A 16,380-nucleotide genomic window follows, 5' to 3' on the forward strand; every position below is an offset into this window, starting at 1 on the left:
CAATTAAGCTGACAATTATTAAAGGCTAATTAGAAGCTAAAACCTAACTCACACAGTTTTAACAATTACCTGTCATCTTTGTAAGATTTGTATTCCTTGTAATCTTTTGGAGTTTTTTCCTGCTTTCTTGATCCACTGGATTCCCTGGAGCCCTTGGAATCCCCCCGTTCTTTACTTCTTTCTTTTCTCCGACGATCAATGTCATGCCGAAGATCAGCAGAATCACACCTTAATTTTTTATCTCCCTGTAAGAGACAAACGTAAAATACAGAATTCAGGAGACAGATAAGAAAAAAAAAAAAAATATATATATATATATATATAAAGCCAAATTTTATGCCAGTGTCTAAACTGGCATTTTAGTATCAGAAAAGAGTGGACCATAACATACTACTTCCAAACTTAGTTTTAGTTGTTAAAAAATATGCTTGGTTGTTTTAACATTTGTATACACAGTGCGATGGGACTAGGGAAGTTATGAAAAGCTGATTATCTTGAAAATGTCAAAGGATTTTTGTTCAAAGAAATCCATAACAAACTTTGTATAGTAAGAAGGACATAATTATTTTTCCACTCAGCTGATCCTCATTGTCATTCACTCATCCTTTTCAAAGGGTTTTCTTTTTTTTTTTAAATAGTTGAATAGTGATAGAGGTTATACTCTATCTGCAGTTGTGGTACAGCCATCTACCTATAAAGTTAAGGGTTTCTAAAAGTAATGGTTCTCATTATTCAAGCCTCATTATCAAAAGTCTTCCCAATAAAAGTTGACCAACCCAATAAAAACCACTTCAAAAAGAAGAACTGTGTAATTTCCATAACATGCAAAGTGGAGTATGATTAATAAAACCAAGTAAGGTTGAATAAGGGTAGAAACAAAGCCAGAAAGAGATTATTCCCAATCCTGTACTCAGTATCTTGGGCCATATACTGCCCTTTCTCAATTCAGGTATTGCAACGGACATTAGTTTAACTGGGTCACAATTCACCTCCTTCTTGTTCCATTGCTTTTTCAAATACTATATAATTTAGGAAGATGGAAAGAGGCATCTAGGAATGAAGAAAAATTATACATCAGTAAGATGCTAAGCAATGTGGACATCCTTGCTAGTATTCAACAATAAGAAGTACTTACTCTGGGAAATCTAGCTATAATATTCAAAAGCATTAATAAAGCTTGAGAGTATAAATGTATCTCCAAATGAGAACTACTCACCTATTTGCTCCCTGGGTAACAAAGTCTAATTAAGAACAAAAACCTTCCTTATTCACCTAGGAATTACCAAGCCCACAAGTAACACGATAATTTAAGTAAAACTACTTTGTAAACTCCAAAACTAGAAATAAGTTAAATAGTAGCACATTATTCAGATCAGAAGATGAAAGATAAAAAGCAATGTCATATCCTCCTGTCCATCTTTAAGTAATCACTATTTCCTCTTCTCCACATGAAATACTGGTGAGTAATGAGGAAAGAAATAAGATACTCACTCTTTCAGAGCACAAAGATAGACTAAATTGTTGGCAAAACAAAAGTAACCAACACTGAACCCAAGATATTGAAAGGAAAAGTCAAGATTAGTATTTGCTTCTTAGGATCTGTTTTTCCAAGACAAGTATGCCCCATACAAAGAGACCATTTTCTTTTAAGCTCTAAATTTCATACCTAGTAAGTTTATAGCATGCCCTATTAAAATATTTGTACAATACAATTATTCCATCAATAACAGCTTCTGGTAATGAAAGTGCCAATGTTTTCATAATAGCTCAACTATTCAGCTCTGCAAAACACACATAGTCTCATTTTTCTGATTAGAAAACCTATGTTCAAGAGACTAATTATCTTGCCAAATATTTGGCTATACCCAAAACTTGGATATACCCAAAACTGGAACCAAGCAGCATTTCCAAGTCCCCTAACCTCGTTATTACAATGGACAGTTGGTCCCTTTCTACTTGTCCCCACATTTCTACTAGACCCATGTGGCATGCCATGTGGGCTAGTCTGCCTAGAAAATGTAAATTTCAAATCAGAATATATCACAGTCCCCTTAATAAATGCATTCCATTCTTACAGATCTCTCCCCCAATATTCACAGGTTCTTCTCAAGTTTAAAAGCATTCCTCCCCTAACCCACAAAAATTCTAATAGTGACAGTTTTTATTCCAAACCCACAAAAATTCTAATAGTGACAGTTTTTATTCCAAATGTTCTTTTATAAATCAGTTCTTAGAATGTTTATCTCTTAGTTCAGATCAAAAATGCCCAGTAGCATGGGGATTACTTCTTGTTCTTGCTGTGAAAAACCTAGATATATCAATTTAGGCACATATAAATCAAGGATATCTATTCTGGCTCATCTATTTAAACTCAAAACTTCATAGAAAACTATAAATCTACCTTCGCTTCTATAGTTTTCCTTTGTCTACTTCTTGATTCTTTACCCTTTACTTAGAACTAATTTCTTCATTTTTAAAAATTACTTTTGGTTTTACTTGGGTACACAGTGTAGTGTCAGTTTAATTTCTTTTAGGAAAGAACACTGTATGTACTACCATAAATGCATTTACTCACAAGTTAAAAATAGATGCCCTTTGCAAACATTTTGTCCACACAAACTATACTTAGTATATAATACCACTAACTAAGTTGAACTTAACATTAAAAAAAAGTCCATTCAAAACATACCTTTTGATTTTCTTCTTTAAAAACTCTCTCTTCCCCTGCTAAACGAGTATGCTTCCTCAGGGCACTTGGAGAGATGTCAATTCTCCTTAACATAAAAAAAAGTCTATTTGTAGTCACATTAATTTATGGTTCAAAAAATTCCTCAGAACTGTCCATTTTTATAAAGGAAAATTACTAAACAGTAATTCTAGTAATTTCTCCCCCAGTATACTTTAGCATTGATAAGATTATTAATCTAATTCCAAATAGACTAAGAAAGACTATATCCACTAAAATTAAAATGCTTCAAGTATCTTTATATATAAAGAAGTCTAGCCTTTTAAAACAATCATAAAGAACTCATTTTGATTAAATTCAGTATTATTGTCAACCATCATACAATTATACTTCCAAATCTTCAATGAACACATATATACCATTATTTCTTCCTAAGTATATCCAGTATTTTTACACATTCAGTGGATCTTTAATTTTATGCTGTGCCTTTCCTTTTTAAGCTAGTGTCAGTTGCAACTTTTCAGAGCTTCTTTAGTAGTCACCACCAAAACCCTACCTATTGTGTACTATGTACTGAGATACTTTATAACCAATACTAATTGTCACTGTCACCCTGCAAGAGGCACTGTTGTCCTTTTTTAGTAGATAGAAAAAAACTAACGTTCAGAGATAACTTGTTCATCACAATGAAGTTACAGAACCAGGATGTCAACATAATTGCCTGACTTAACATTTATATTCTTATGAAAAAACAGTTCTGTCATGAAACATTTTTATTTTACAAACTTACTGGAAGTAAATTAAATTAAAGGCATCCATCGGGCTCCCGGTGCATGGAGCCTGCTTCTCCCTCTGCCTGTGTCTCTGCCTTTCTCTCTCTCTCTGTGACTATCATAAATAAAATTAAAAAAAAAAAAAAAATTAACAAAAAAAAAAAAAAAAAGGGATCCCTGGGTGGCGCAGCGGTTTGGCGCCTGCCTTTGGCCCAGGGCGCGATCCTGGAGACCTGGGATCGAATCCCACATCGGGCTCCCGGTGCATGGAGCCTGCTTCTCCCTCTGCCTGTGTCTCTGCCTCTCTCTCTCTCTCTGTGACTATCATAAAAAAAAAAAAAAAAAAAAAAAAAAAAAAAAAAATTTTAAATTAAAGGCATCCAACTTCCTCCCAAAAAAACAAATGTGTTATCTACTGAATTCCTTACTGGGGAGTGATTAAGGAGTATTTTAAATTCTAAGAACCTGTTTAGACCAAATGAAGTGAAAATTTTAAAAACTATAAATTACAAACTTTTCAAGGCTGGAATACACTTATTTAAGGTATGAATCAGAAATAAAACCAAAGCTCATTTTGTATCATGATAGCATAGTTCCAATATGATATTGTTTAAACAGTGTCTTCCTATCAAAACGTTTTTATGCCCATTCAATAGTGCACATACCTGTGTATCTCAGGGCTCTTTTGCCTGGTACTATGTTCTTCGGTGGCTTTCTGATACGAAGTGAATCTCTCGTTTAGGGTCATTGCAGCTGATTTGAAGTATTGCTCTGTTGATTTAGGAGAAATACTGTCCAATTAGTTATCTTTACTTCAAAGGAAATTTTCATTTGTGACAGAAGGGCATTTGGCGTGAAAGGAAAATAAAAATATTCAAGAAACCTAGCAGAAGAGAATCAAGTGTTACAAAGACCTCCTACTCTGTCCCTTTTAACTTCTCGTACCTCAACAGGTAACAGATACAAAACTCCTCAGAAGGCCCTGTCGATACTACATATAATCCAAGAACAATAAACAGATGGAGAATCTCTAACTAGTTTTCAATAATGCACTACTTCCTCAAACAACAAAAAGGAACAATAATGTGTGTACCTCCTTATACCTTACCGATATGAACCAATGAAGTTATTACTTCAAGTAATCATTTGCAGAAAACAAATAATACTGAAATAACTACACAGTTGGTTTTAGTAAACTAATACAATTATTTCATCAAGAACTATGTTGACAACAAAAAAAACTGATTTAAGAAAAAACGGAGTACTACCATTTCAATTGAAAAAAATATTTTTCAATCAATTAACAATAATTACACCAAAAATCTGGCATCTTGGCAAACCTGACAGCATATTTGCTATTATTCTCGTCCTTCTTTTAAATTTTAAAATCAGTAATATCAATACTAGTTTTTAAATCATTCAAGATATGCTGTAAATGTAAAATAGAAAGACGTATAAAGTCATGAAATGTTACATTACGAAGCAAGCTATCTGCTTAACAGGTCAACATACATCTGTGTCAACTTACCGCCCAATATCCAGCACATGTCTCATAACCAATCATTAAAACTTGAAACGGCCACTACAAGGGTAGTGCCTCAATCATAATTCCATGAAACCCAGGAATTTGAGCTAGCAACTCAGTTTTTATGCCATTTTTGCCAGGAAGACAGAAGATTCAACTTTGCCTGTATCTTTCAACAGCTATTTTACTTTGAAACATGGATTTTGCCATTTCAAAACATATTCCAGGACCTAGTTACAATGAAAAAGAAAACATCACTGGGCATTTTCAGCTCTAAATTAAGAAAGAGCTGTTCAGATCGGTTGCAACAATACCAATAATGAAACATAACTACAGTTCTTTAAAAAAAAAAAGAAAAAGAAAAAGAAAATGAAAAAGAAAAAGAAAAAATTTTATAAAAACCTGATCTCAAAATTCAGCAATAAATTGTAAAATGTGGAGACAGGTCAAAAAAGGTAAAAAAAAGAAAAAAATGTTAAGGTTTCATATTTTATGTACCACAATAATATGGTCATAAACTGGTTCACAAACCTAGTTATAGCCAAATAACAAAACTCTTGTTACCATGTTTAAATAATTACAGTCAAAAAGAAATGCATGAACTATTCACTGTTTTGAAACATCAATCGTATAAAAGAATTCGCTAGTGACAGGTTTCAGCTATTACAATGAGTTGTTCTCACACAAAAAGAAACTTTAAAAAATGGCATTTAAGACCAACAACCACAGAGCTTCCTGGGTAAGAACCTACTTCACAGTAAGCTGCCTTTTAAACACAAAAAGAAAGTAACAAAAACAAAACAACCTAATTGCCCAAAAAGTCACACCCTAAACCCTTTGAAAATTACTAGTAACTTTGATTTACATACTGGTGAAAACAGAGAATCATTACTTTAGCTGAAATGAACACCCTTATCTTCAGGACTAACGAATTGTCATTATTATCCTAATTAGTAACTATTCATATAATCACTACTCATCTAACATATTAAATTTCTTGAACTTTTTTCCTTATAGAATTCCAATAAACTCTTTTCCAATGTATCATTTAAAAAAACTAAGTATTGCAACAAATTAAATAACAAAAATATAGACAAAATCAATACTGCTTTTCTGCTGGTTTCAAGTGTCTTTAAAAATGGAAAAGAAGTTCTTAATAGTACTCAGTAATAATACAGCCTCACTTTATTATAAATTTATGCAAGAGTGCATTATATGGCATATTCATGCAATGAGAAAACATCTGTAAGCATTCTGCCCTTCAGGTACAACGACACATTTCAAAGACTCCTCATTAAATAAGTAAATATCAATTTTCTCATTATATACATTTTTAGAGTATGTTTCAACTCTACCTGGTATTTCAATCACTTTTTATTAAATATCTCCATGGGTCTTAATGTCAGCAAGACTGATGGCTCTTTCATGAAACTATTTCTCCAAATTTCTAATGGTCCCTATGTGTACTTGCTAGCCCTAAAGTACATTATTAAAAGTCTACCTACTCATTTTCATTTGCAAGAAAAATTTCATTCACAATAGTAAACATACCTTTTACATGATGAACCAAGGACACAATGTGTTGAATAAAAGACTCTGAAGTGCTTTTGCTGGCCTGTGGCAACTTAATGTGGTCAAAGATGGATCGGAATTCTTGTTCCTTCTTGACAGAATGGACAAGTGTACTAGCAAGTAGCCTGTCTTTAGTCAAGGAAGCAGGTCTGGAGCATATCGGTAACAAACACACACATAAACAAAATATACCATTGGTTTGAATATGAAATGGGAGTATGTTCAGAAAGTAAGATAATTAACTAGGATATTAAGTAAACCACACAGATTATTTCCTGGGCATCAGTGTGGAATTACCTGTTAGAATCATCAAGAGGAACAGGTGCCATTTTGAGTTTGACTTCCGGACGATGCGAATCACTGGCTATCATTTTGATCCTAAGTGGGCTCTCCTCTCGGAAGGTAGACTTTTCTCGTGCATCCAGATTCTTGTGTAGAGGGGGACTGTAATCAAAGAGGTCTTTGAGCTTTTCAGACTTTACCTGCTCAGGTGATTGAGTTTCTTTCTTTACTGTTATTCTCTCAGAATTTTTGTCGTCTTCCTTGTGCTTATCTTTTGCAGTGCTAGGCCTTTCCACTACGTAGCCAGTCTCTTTAAGTTTATAATTTTTTTCTTCTCTAAATCCGTCACTTTCTCTATTGCCTTTCAGTGAAACTTTAGACTTGTACTTGGGTCCTTCCTCCTCAGTATTCCGGTGAGATGTAGTAGCAAAATTTTTACCCTGATCTGCAAGGACTGACTTTCTGAACTGTCTATAATCCTCTGTCTCCTCTGTGTCATCCCCTTCTGAATCGTTAAACTTTTGTTTTCCAGACTCTTTATCACTAAAGTAATCTAGTGCTTCCTGATCTTCCCATTCTCCCTCTGCCCTCCCTTTCTCTGATCCTTTCTCCTTTGGAGCCTCTTTATCCCTGGTATTACCCCTATCAAGCAGGAATACTCTAGACTCTTCATCTGTGAACCTGTGAATAAGCAGAGAAGAGAATGGTAACTCTGGATTGCATTCACTGTGGATCACTTGTATACTTATATGTGCTGCCCAATACTGTAGAGCCAGTAATAAAGAGAAAAAAAAAAAAAAACTCTACTGAATAGTGTTTTCTTCAGATTCCACTTTTAAAAAACATCAAAAGCAACCATACAGCACTTATGTACTGAATTTTTAAATACATTTACATACTAAATCCTTTCTCAAAAACTTTTTCTAGTCATAGGTCACAATTCTGCACTAACAAATCCAATTATCCAGAACTTCTATAACCTGCAACAGTTTAATTTTTAAGGCTAAAGAAAACCCATAAGCAACATATTTCTCTATCAGAATTCTACTTATAATTATACTCAAAATTTCAGACTATTACATTTATCTACCAAAAATAGTTCACAAATGACTTTAAATTAATATTATTTAATACTCTGAATCACAAAATATTTCATATATACTCTGCTGCAGAAAATGATTTCTGGGAATACTGAATACTGTATCAGTTCAACAAGAAATTTAAATGTAGTTTGTACAGCACTACCCCATAAATATTTGCCTACCTGTTCTATTTTCTCAGAGTCAAACTACATTAGAACCCAATTTTCACTGAGTTTTTTGGCAACTCTAGCAATGCTTGAAATCAGAATTTAAACAAAGTATGTTTCAAATGTTACTAGAGTAAGAAATACCATTATCTTTTTATAGTCAAATTTCTTAATAATTGGCAGCTGCATGTATAATACCACACAAGTAAGAACATGCACTATAAATACATTATTTATGTAGGACACATTATAATGATGAAGGAAACAAGCTTTCAGTGCTAATACAAAATTTATCTCTGCAAGTTCTTACAACAAGTTTACCATCAGTTATGCTTTATGCTACTCAATTTCTTGTCTACAATAATTCTTGACTGAGAGTAAAATTAAAAAGAAAAATACAAATTAGCTTCTATTAAAACACTTAATTTGCAAAGTTAACCACATACAGTGTAAACAACTTAGAATTATAAAGTCTTGAGTAACAGCTAATACACATCATAGTGCAATGTTAAGTCTTAAAAATCGAAAGAGAATTCAAAATTAAGAGTATTAATATTATTATCTAAATATTTTAGTGCTTACCTTTTTAAGAATTTTCCTGTCTTTGCAGATTCCTGATCTCCACCATCAGGATAAAATGAAGAACGTCCCCTAGCGTCATCTCTTGGAGCATTCTGTGGTGTGATTGTCTTTGCAGGGCTTCTTCGTGAAGGGATATGATGAATTGGACTATTCTGAGAAGGACTGTACCGACTAGATCCATTTCCAACAGAACCAGACCCAGACCTTTCAGGACTATGCTGAATGGAATGTGAATGCTGAGAGGGGGTGTTTTTTGCAGAGTGGACTGTACTGAGCATGGGGGCATCAGAGCAAGATGAACTCTGACTAGGTGGTGTAGCAATCGGTGAAGGACTATGAGGTGATCTGGGACTATTATCATAAGCTGAAAGGCCAGGCCAAATATCACCAGATGTGGCTGATGATTTGTTAAACTCATCAATAGATTCAGATGGGTCATGTTCAAATGTATCTTTCGGCTCCTCCTGTGATTTACTTTTCAAAGGACTCTCTTCTTGGGGCTCCCCTTCAGCTTTTTTGGTTTGTTTTTCCTGAGACCCTCGTCTTTTAGAGACAGGAGATTTGCTATATGGGGATGAAGAACGAGAAGAGGATGATCTTGGAGACCTAGAAGATCTATATGACCGGCGAGATCTGCTTCGGGATCTTTGAGAAGAAACGGATCTTCTTTTTGGACTCCTGGAACGTGAACGACCTCGTCTAGGACTCCTAGAGTGTCTTCTATTCCAGACAGGTCTATAACCACCTCGATGATATCTACCTCCTCCTCCTTGATAATACCCTCTGCCCCTTCCTCTGTACCCATAAGGTCGTCTCATTCCTCTATTATTTCTGTAATCTCGGCGATAATCTCTAGAATAAATACGATCTCTACTACGAGATCTTGAATATGTCCTGGAACGAGACCTAGAACTAAAAATGAAATAAATATCAATACAAGAAAAATAAACTATTCCATTCTATCCTCCTAAATACTCCTGGTTGAATTTAACAGGTCAACAGTCAAAATCAGAAGTGTACATTTGAAAAACAAAACCCCTCATTTATATAAAAGTAAAGTTTACTGTTTTAAAAGTCTCACTTCTGAGATAAATATTGAGAGAATAAAGTAAAGGCCTTAGGAACAAAGGCATGGAAAACAAGGGAAAATATCCAACAGGACACACTAAGAAATTAATAAAGTTATAAAGGCACTTAAAGTAGCAGAGTAAAAGAATATTTAATGGCATAGAAGAATATTCATCAATGAAATACTACTGGCTAAAGGCATACATACTGAGATATCAGAAACAATGAGAAACTGAAATAATATGCAAAGATAGTTTACAGTAATATTATTCTCACTATCCAACTTATCTCAACATAAATTCAAAGAAATTCACTATACAAAAGCACAGTATGGTAAGAATCTGAGATCTGAAGTCACATTAACTGAACTCAAACTTAAGTTCTGACATTTACTAACTTGCAACTTGAACAATTCTCAATTTCCCCAACTCTAAAATGAAGGCAAGAATAGATCCACTTCACAAGGCTGACAATAAAATATACTGAGTTTAGGATTGTAGCTAAATATAGTAAGCACTCTATAATCAATCATTAGCTGATTAAAAGCACAGTAATTCACCTGTATCTCTTCTTCCTAGAATGCGATCTTGATCTTGATCGAGAACTAGACTGTGATCTAGACTTTGATCTTGAAGAATGTGATCTAGAATTGGAGCGACCCATTTCTTTCTCCTAGTTAATGAGAGCAAAAGTAAAAAATCACAATTCAATGAAAGACGTTTCACACCTGTATATATATGTTGTAAAACTACGTTTTACAAAACTTAAGTTTCTTTCTTTTTTTTTTTTTTTTTTTTTTTAATTTATGATAGTCACACACACAGGGAGAGGCAGAGACACAGGCAGAGGGAGAAGCAGGCTCCATGCACCGGGAGCCCGACGTGGGATTCGATCCCGGGTCTCCAGGATCGCGCCCTGGGCCAAAGGCAGGCACCAAACCACTGCGCCACCCAGGGATCCCCAAGACTTAAGTTTCTTAAAGGATATTACTTATCACCATTTTCAAATGAATACTAATACAATTATCCCTAACTATTTATCTTCACCTGCATGACAGGTACTGTATATTGCAGATAGGACAGAAGATTTCTACGGACTATACTATCTATGTACCTCAATTCAAAAAGGCAGCAGCTGCAGAAGCCAGAAAGAGCAATCTAAGACTACAGTAGTATGTCAGATGTTACTCCATGCCCAATATAAATGCCTACCTCTCCTGTAAAAAAGATAAAAAAAAAAAAAAAAAAATAGCAGAGCAATAATATCAGATAAGGCACCTGAAACAAAGAAAATACAAGTGGCATAATACTAAAAATAATAATAGTAAACCTAGCAGACTATCATCCTAAATGTTTATGGCCTTAAAATGGGGCTAAATTAAAGGAAAAAAAAAGGGGGCTAAATTAACCACTCCACGTATACAACACTGCATGATTACACAAAAAAATGGACGTATGTCTAAAAAAAAAAAAGGACTTATGTGAACAATGCTAGTTCATCCTGTAGCTTTTGGGTAAGTAGAAGTAAAAGGATAAAAAACAAACGAGAAAGATTGCTGCAAGAAAGATACTGGAAGTACAAGAAAAAAAAAGTTGGGTGCCAATAGTCAAACTTTTCTCAACACTACTTAATATCTAGTGCAATAATTAAACCTCACTGGGTACAAAAATCATTAACAGGACTAAATAATTTAGAGAACCTATATGCGCCTCCCTAAGTTTATTTCTGCTGTAACTATTTCCAAATTTCCACTAACTTATTACCAAAATAAGCTATTTCCATAAAAATGGGCTCACTGAACTTCTAATATCCTGTTAACTGCCACAGAAACAATTTCTCCTACAACCAAATATTTTTGAAAGCTTTTATTTTTACCTACCTAAGCACTGCTCCATATTATGAAAATAGTACTTAAAAGTACTACAATTGATTTCAATTACAGAAGCAACACAATGTCCATACATATTTCATCAAAACCATAAATGACAAATTTAAGGTTTCACATTTCAAAATAAAACTATCCTCATAAAGACAAATATCAGCTCTATCTTCTTGTAAATAATATATAAAGACAGTATCTTCCTGAGAGTTGTAGTGAAGACTAAAGGAGTTGATACATGTAATACAATCAACTTTAATTACCTTAATAGCGATTTAAGGGTGTTAAAAAAGCTAAGTTACAGAATTCCTCTTATATGCATATGGAGAGAGAAGTTATTGTCCTGCATCTAAGTTGACGTGTTTATAAAAGTGGAAGGAGACAAAAAACAGAGAAGCAGGAGAGAAAAAAAGAATCTTTTTCCTAAAACTTCTAAATCTAGCTTATTTAACATAAGCCACCAAAATGCAAAAAAATAATAAATTTTAAAAAAGCTTCAAACTTATGACTTTCAATCACTCAAATTCATGAATTAAGTAGTCACATTTTCTCAAATAAACCAAAACTGAAAAGTAGAAAAATGAATGCTATTTACCTTGGGTTTTATGCAGGAATAAGCAGTCAAGTGAAGTCTTTGAGATACTGTAAAATTCTTCCTGGAGAAAATGTTCTGAGAAATTAAACTCAATTCAAATTCCTAGCAAAGATAAAAAAAAAAAATACACATATATGAGTTTGATTTATGGTAAATATCCACTGTTCACAATAATGAATTATGGTTAGCACTGAAGTAAACTCTTAATAAAGGTACTAATGATTTCACGGAAAGGGAACCTGTTTTAGGAAATGAACTTTTAACCATAAAAGATTAAGAAATTTTTTTTGCTTTTATCAGAATGTAGAAGTGCACCATGAAGCTGACAGCATTTTATTTTTTAATTTAAATACTTGAATTCTCATTTTAGCAATTTGGACTTTAGAAAACAACCTATGCTGCTATCCTATCATAAAATTTTCAAGTGGCTAATATAATGCCAAATACGGTATTCTTAGAATATCAAAACATGTCATCTACTAGTAATTATTCATATTGCTACAATTATACCTTAGCTAAAGTATGAATTTATCTGTAAGGCTTTGCTACTTATCTTATTCTTTATTCTCTCTTGGCCACTTCCTTTGTACAGTTCAGTTTCATCTGAAACTGGTCTTTAGGATTCTTATTAAGAGCTATCACAGTAAGCTCTGCGCCTAAAATCACTTTGATACATGCAGACATTCCAATAAAAGTCTATAAATCAAAATACCTAATGAAAACCAACAATCTTACTAATTTACTATTACAATGCAAATAAATTTAAATTTTGCACAAAATATTAAGCAGCTATCAATAAAGGTTATTAGCCTCAAAGTAACAATCAGTGATTACCAATTACATGCAAAGAATAGTCAAAAAACACTAGGAGAGTAGAAACTAAATAGAAGATTAAAACATGCCTAACAAGGAATTCACAGACCACTTTAAATGAAAAAAATACATATAAATATGAAAATCTGTGGATCTTACCAAAGATCCAATAAAAAAATGCAACAAAATTGGAAATACAAAAGAAACGTTAAGATTAAACTGGTGAATCAAGAACATTGTTCCCTATATACCAATGGCCCTACAGTTGAGGAGATAAAAAGATTTGAAGTTCAAATTAGAAGAATAGGAACTAATACTTAGGGGAAACATACTAAAATAAAAAATAAAAACAAAAGACCAAAAAAAAAAAAAACCAATAAATAAATAAATAAATAAATAAATAAAAACAAAAGACCATAGATACAGAAACAAAAGGATTTCTAAAGTGTATGCATGTTTAATTTTAAAAATATCAAATCCCCCCAGGAGGCAGAGAGAAACTAATCATCTAAACTGATGCTTGTTATGAAACTTTATTCTGGACCTAGAAGTCCAATACTATACTGATTCACTCCTGGAAGTGATACAAGGCTCATTTTAACTAATACTTCCCCCTAATCAATTCGAGAAGGCTAATTTTAATTTCTACATATCTGAAGGAAAACCAACTGCCAAATCTCTCTTTATGCCAGATCATGACTTTTGAAATTCCAAGAAAATATACACTAGAAATAACAAAGGCAGGAGGGGCTGTAGGCTGTTATACTAGTAGATAGGCATTCTTGATCCAACCTATAAATATATTCAAGTATCCATAAAAGAACTCCAAGATATGTAAAGTATGATGAATATTTAATATAACATTTAATGCAAAATATAAACATTTAGTAACAATATTTAATAGTACAAAAACCATAATCAGTTCAGCTAACATTTTTTAAATAAAAATCTATGTACAAAGCACTATGCTAGGTTTTACAGGAAATGGGAGTATGGAAGAAGTGCCTGTTCTCCAAAAACCAACTAAAGAGGAACAGAAATCAACAATTCATCGCAAAAAACATCTGAATACCAACCACGTGCTAAATAAAATCATCTAATCCTCATAATCTACATGTTAACTCATCTCTCAAATGACAAGAATTCGAAGTTTTCAGAATTCATCTGAATTTACAAGGTGCCTATTACATGCTAGGCATTATTATTGTAGCACTGGAAATACTGTACTTCAAGTGAGACATTAAATTTCCTACTCTCTCGGAGCTTATGTTAAAGGGAGGAAAATTAAAAAAAAAAAAAAAAACCTACTAGCTGATGTATTAAGAAGTGGAGAGGACCACAAAGGTGGGTTATTGGGCCCTCTTTAAGAACATTAAAGCTAAAGACAAGGAACACTGCAAAGTTACACAGAAACAAGAGCATTCTAGGCAGAAGACACAAACTTGGTAAATTCAGAACAGAAAGACCACTAAGATGATTAACACACTCTGATCATGGGGATGGTATGAGATAAGGTGGAAGAGGTAGGAAAAGACCAGATCAAATTGCATCTAGAAAGCAGGCCAGATTGGATTTTATTCTAACTGCAATGGGAAGGCTCTGCAATTAGGAAAGTCACACCATCAGATTTACATTTAAAATGGCTACTGTGAACAGCATGGGCAATACAGAGAGAACAAGGAGACTAATTAGAAGGTGAAATTCAATATAATGGTTACTTGGAAAAGGTGGTAGCAATAAAGTTGGGAAAAAAAGGCAAAGTCAGAATCTGGGTTTGGAATAGTTGTCAACAGTACTTGCTCATAGGTTGGTGTGGAGCAGAGAGAATGACGGGAAAAATTCAATGTGCTCCTTAATTCTCAGTTTTGAGCTCAAACACCTACGTGATGTGCAAGTTTAGGAGAGTAAACAAGATTTCTTTGCCTTTCTAGGTTGCCCATGGTCATAGAGCATAATCGGTTAATCCAGAATTTGACCCAGATCTCCTGATTCCAACTCTTGCACTCTCTCCAATATCCTGACAGGTGCTTGATGTGGCCATAACCTATATATAGAATTCAAAATGCCAAATCAATCTTCCCTTTATTACAACTAAGATCACTTACTAGCAGACTGTAAAAAAAGAGAGGGAATAAATTGCCTCCATAAAAATACATAATTTTTATACAACTGATTCATCAACCAGTGAGGAATATAAGAGAATAAATCAGGCTTTTATAAATAAAGTTCTTAAATACCTTAACAAAGTCTATCTTTTATGAAATAATACATTATGATCAACTAGAACACAAGTTATGAAAAAAGAGCAGACAATTGAGTTCAACAAAATACTCAAGCTGAAACCCCCCTGAAAAGGGTTCTTTAGATTACTCTATCAAGCTACTTGAGTCAAGTTTTCATTTTAGTAAATTCAGGAGTTTGGCTTCCAAATTTCTGTAAACAAAGTATTGCTATTCATATCTTTAATCCTAAAACTATTATTATTACAATAAAGTAGGTTCAGGACGAGGCGGTTAAGCATCTGCCTTCAGCTCAGAGCTGACCCCAAGTCCAGGGATTAAGTCTCACATCCAGCTCCCTGCGAGGAGCCTGCTTCTCCCTCTGTGTCTCTCGTGAATAAATAAAATCTTGAAAATCGTTAACGACATTAACTAGATGCTCAATACTAGAAAAGTTACCTTAATCTCTTTCAGCTTCAATTTCCACAGGTATAAAAGGTATAAAATAAGGCTAACAATAATGGTACTCACTCACAAGTTTAAGGTTTCATAAACTAATGAATGTAAACAGTGTAACATTTGGCACACAGAATACACTCAAACATCAGCTATCAGGGGAGGCCTGGGTGGCTCAGCGGTTGAGCATCACACGTTCGGCAGGGTGTGATTCTGGAGTCATTCGGCTACCTGCATGGAGCCTGCTTGTGTCTCTGCCTTTCTCTGTGTGTCTCTCTCATAAATAAATGGAATCTTAAAAAAAAAAAAAAAAAAAAAAAATCAGCTATCATTATTGGTAACTGGTTTATAATGGTTTCTCCTGAAGGTTATCTACTAATTTTGCTTCAAATGGTTCTTTTTAAGAATACTCTTAATATTTTTTGATATAGCATTAATCAGCATTATAAATGCATAATAAAATGGCTGGAATTTTGCTTTAATATCTTCTCAAAAAAGTACATAAATAATAATAAAATTGGTAAATGCTAACAATTACTAAACCTAGGTGAGGGGAGTATGGGAGTTTACTATTTTCTCTACTTTTGTGCTTGAAAATTTCCATAATTAAAAGTTTGTGAAAAAAGATACATTTAGTCACAAGTTTTTATTTCTTTGTCCAACTTGTCATCTTGCTTTAAA

The 16,380-nt window shown here is 33.5% G+C and overlaps 1 protein-coding gene across 5 annotated transcripts in view; it reads right to left on the reverse strand.

The window, feature by feature from the left end:
* Positions 1–16,380, reverse strand: part of BCLAF1 (BCL2 associated transcription factor 1) — a 29,538-nt gene that overhangs the window by 10,821 nt on the left and 2,337 nt on the right. For 3 of the 5 annotated variants that reach the window (XR_013377260.1, XM_077894278.1, XM_077894276.1), the window contains exons 2-9: positions 12,212–12,313; positions 10,297–10,409; positions 8,670–9,581; positions 6,854–7,519; positions 6,536–6,705; positions 4,125–4,230; positions 2,690–2,774; positions 70–245 (exon numbers count right to left, since the gene is read on the reverse strand). Coding sequence is in view for 4 of the 5 variants with exons in the window: in XM_077894278.1 (XP_077750404.1) it covers positions 70–245; positions 2,690–2,774; positions 4,125–4,230; positions 6,536–6,705; positions 6,854–7,519; positions 8,670–9,581; positions 10,297–10,400 (2,219 nt within the window). In the remaining variant the exon portion in view is untranslated. The remainder of the gene's footprint in view (positions 1–69; positions 246–2,689; positions 2,775–4,124; positions 4,231–6,535; positions 6,706–6,853; positions 7,520–8,669; positions 9,582–10,296; positions 10,410–12,211; positions 12,314–16,380) is intronic. The other 2 variants (XM_077894279.1, XM_077894277.1) reach the window with 1 other exon arrangement.

Source organism: Canis aureus, chromosome 1 (assembly GCF_053574225.1).
Source record: "Canis aureus isolate CA01 chromosome 1, VMU_Caureus_v.1.0, whole genome shotgun sequence".
In the NCBI taxonomy this organism is placed as follows: domain Eukaryota; kingdom Metazoa; phylum Chordata; class Mammalia; order Carnivora; family Canidae; genus Canis; species Canis aureus.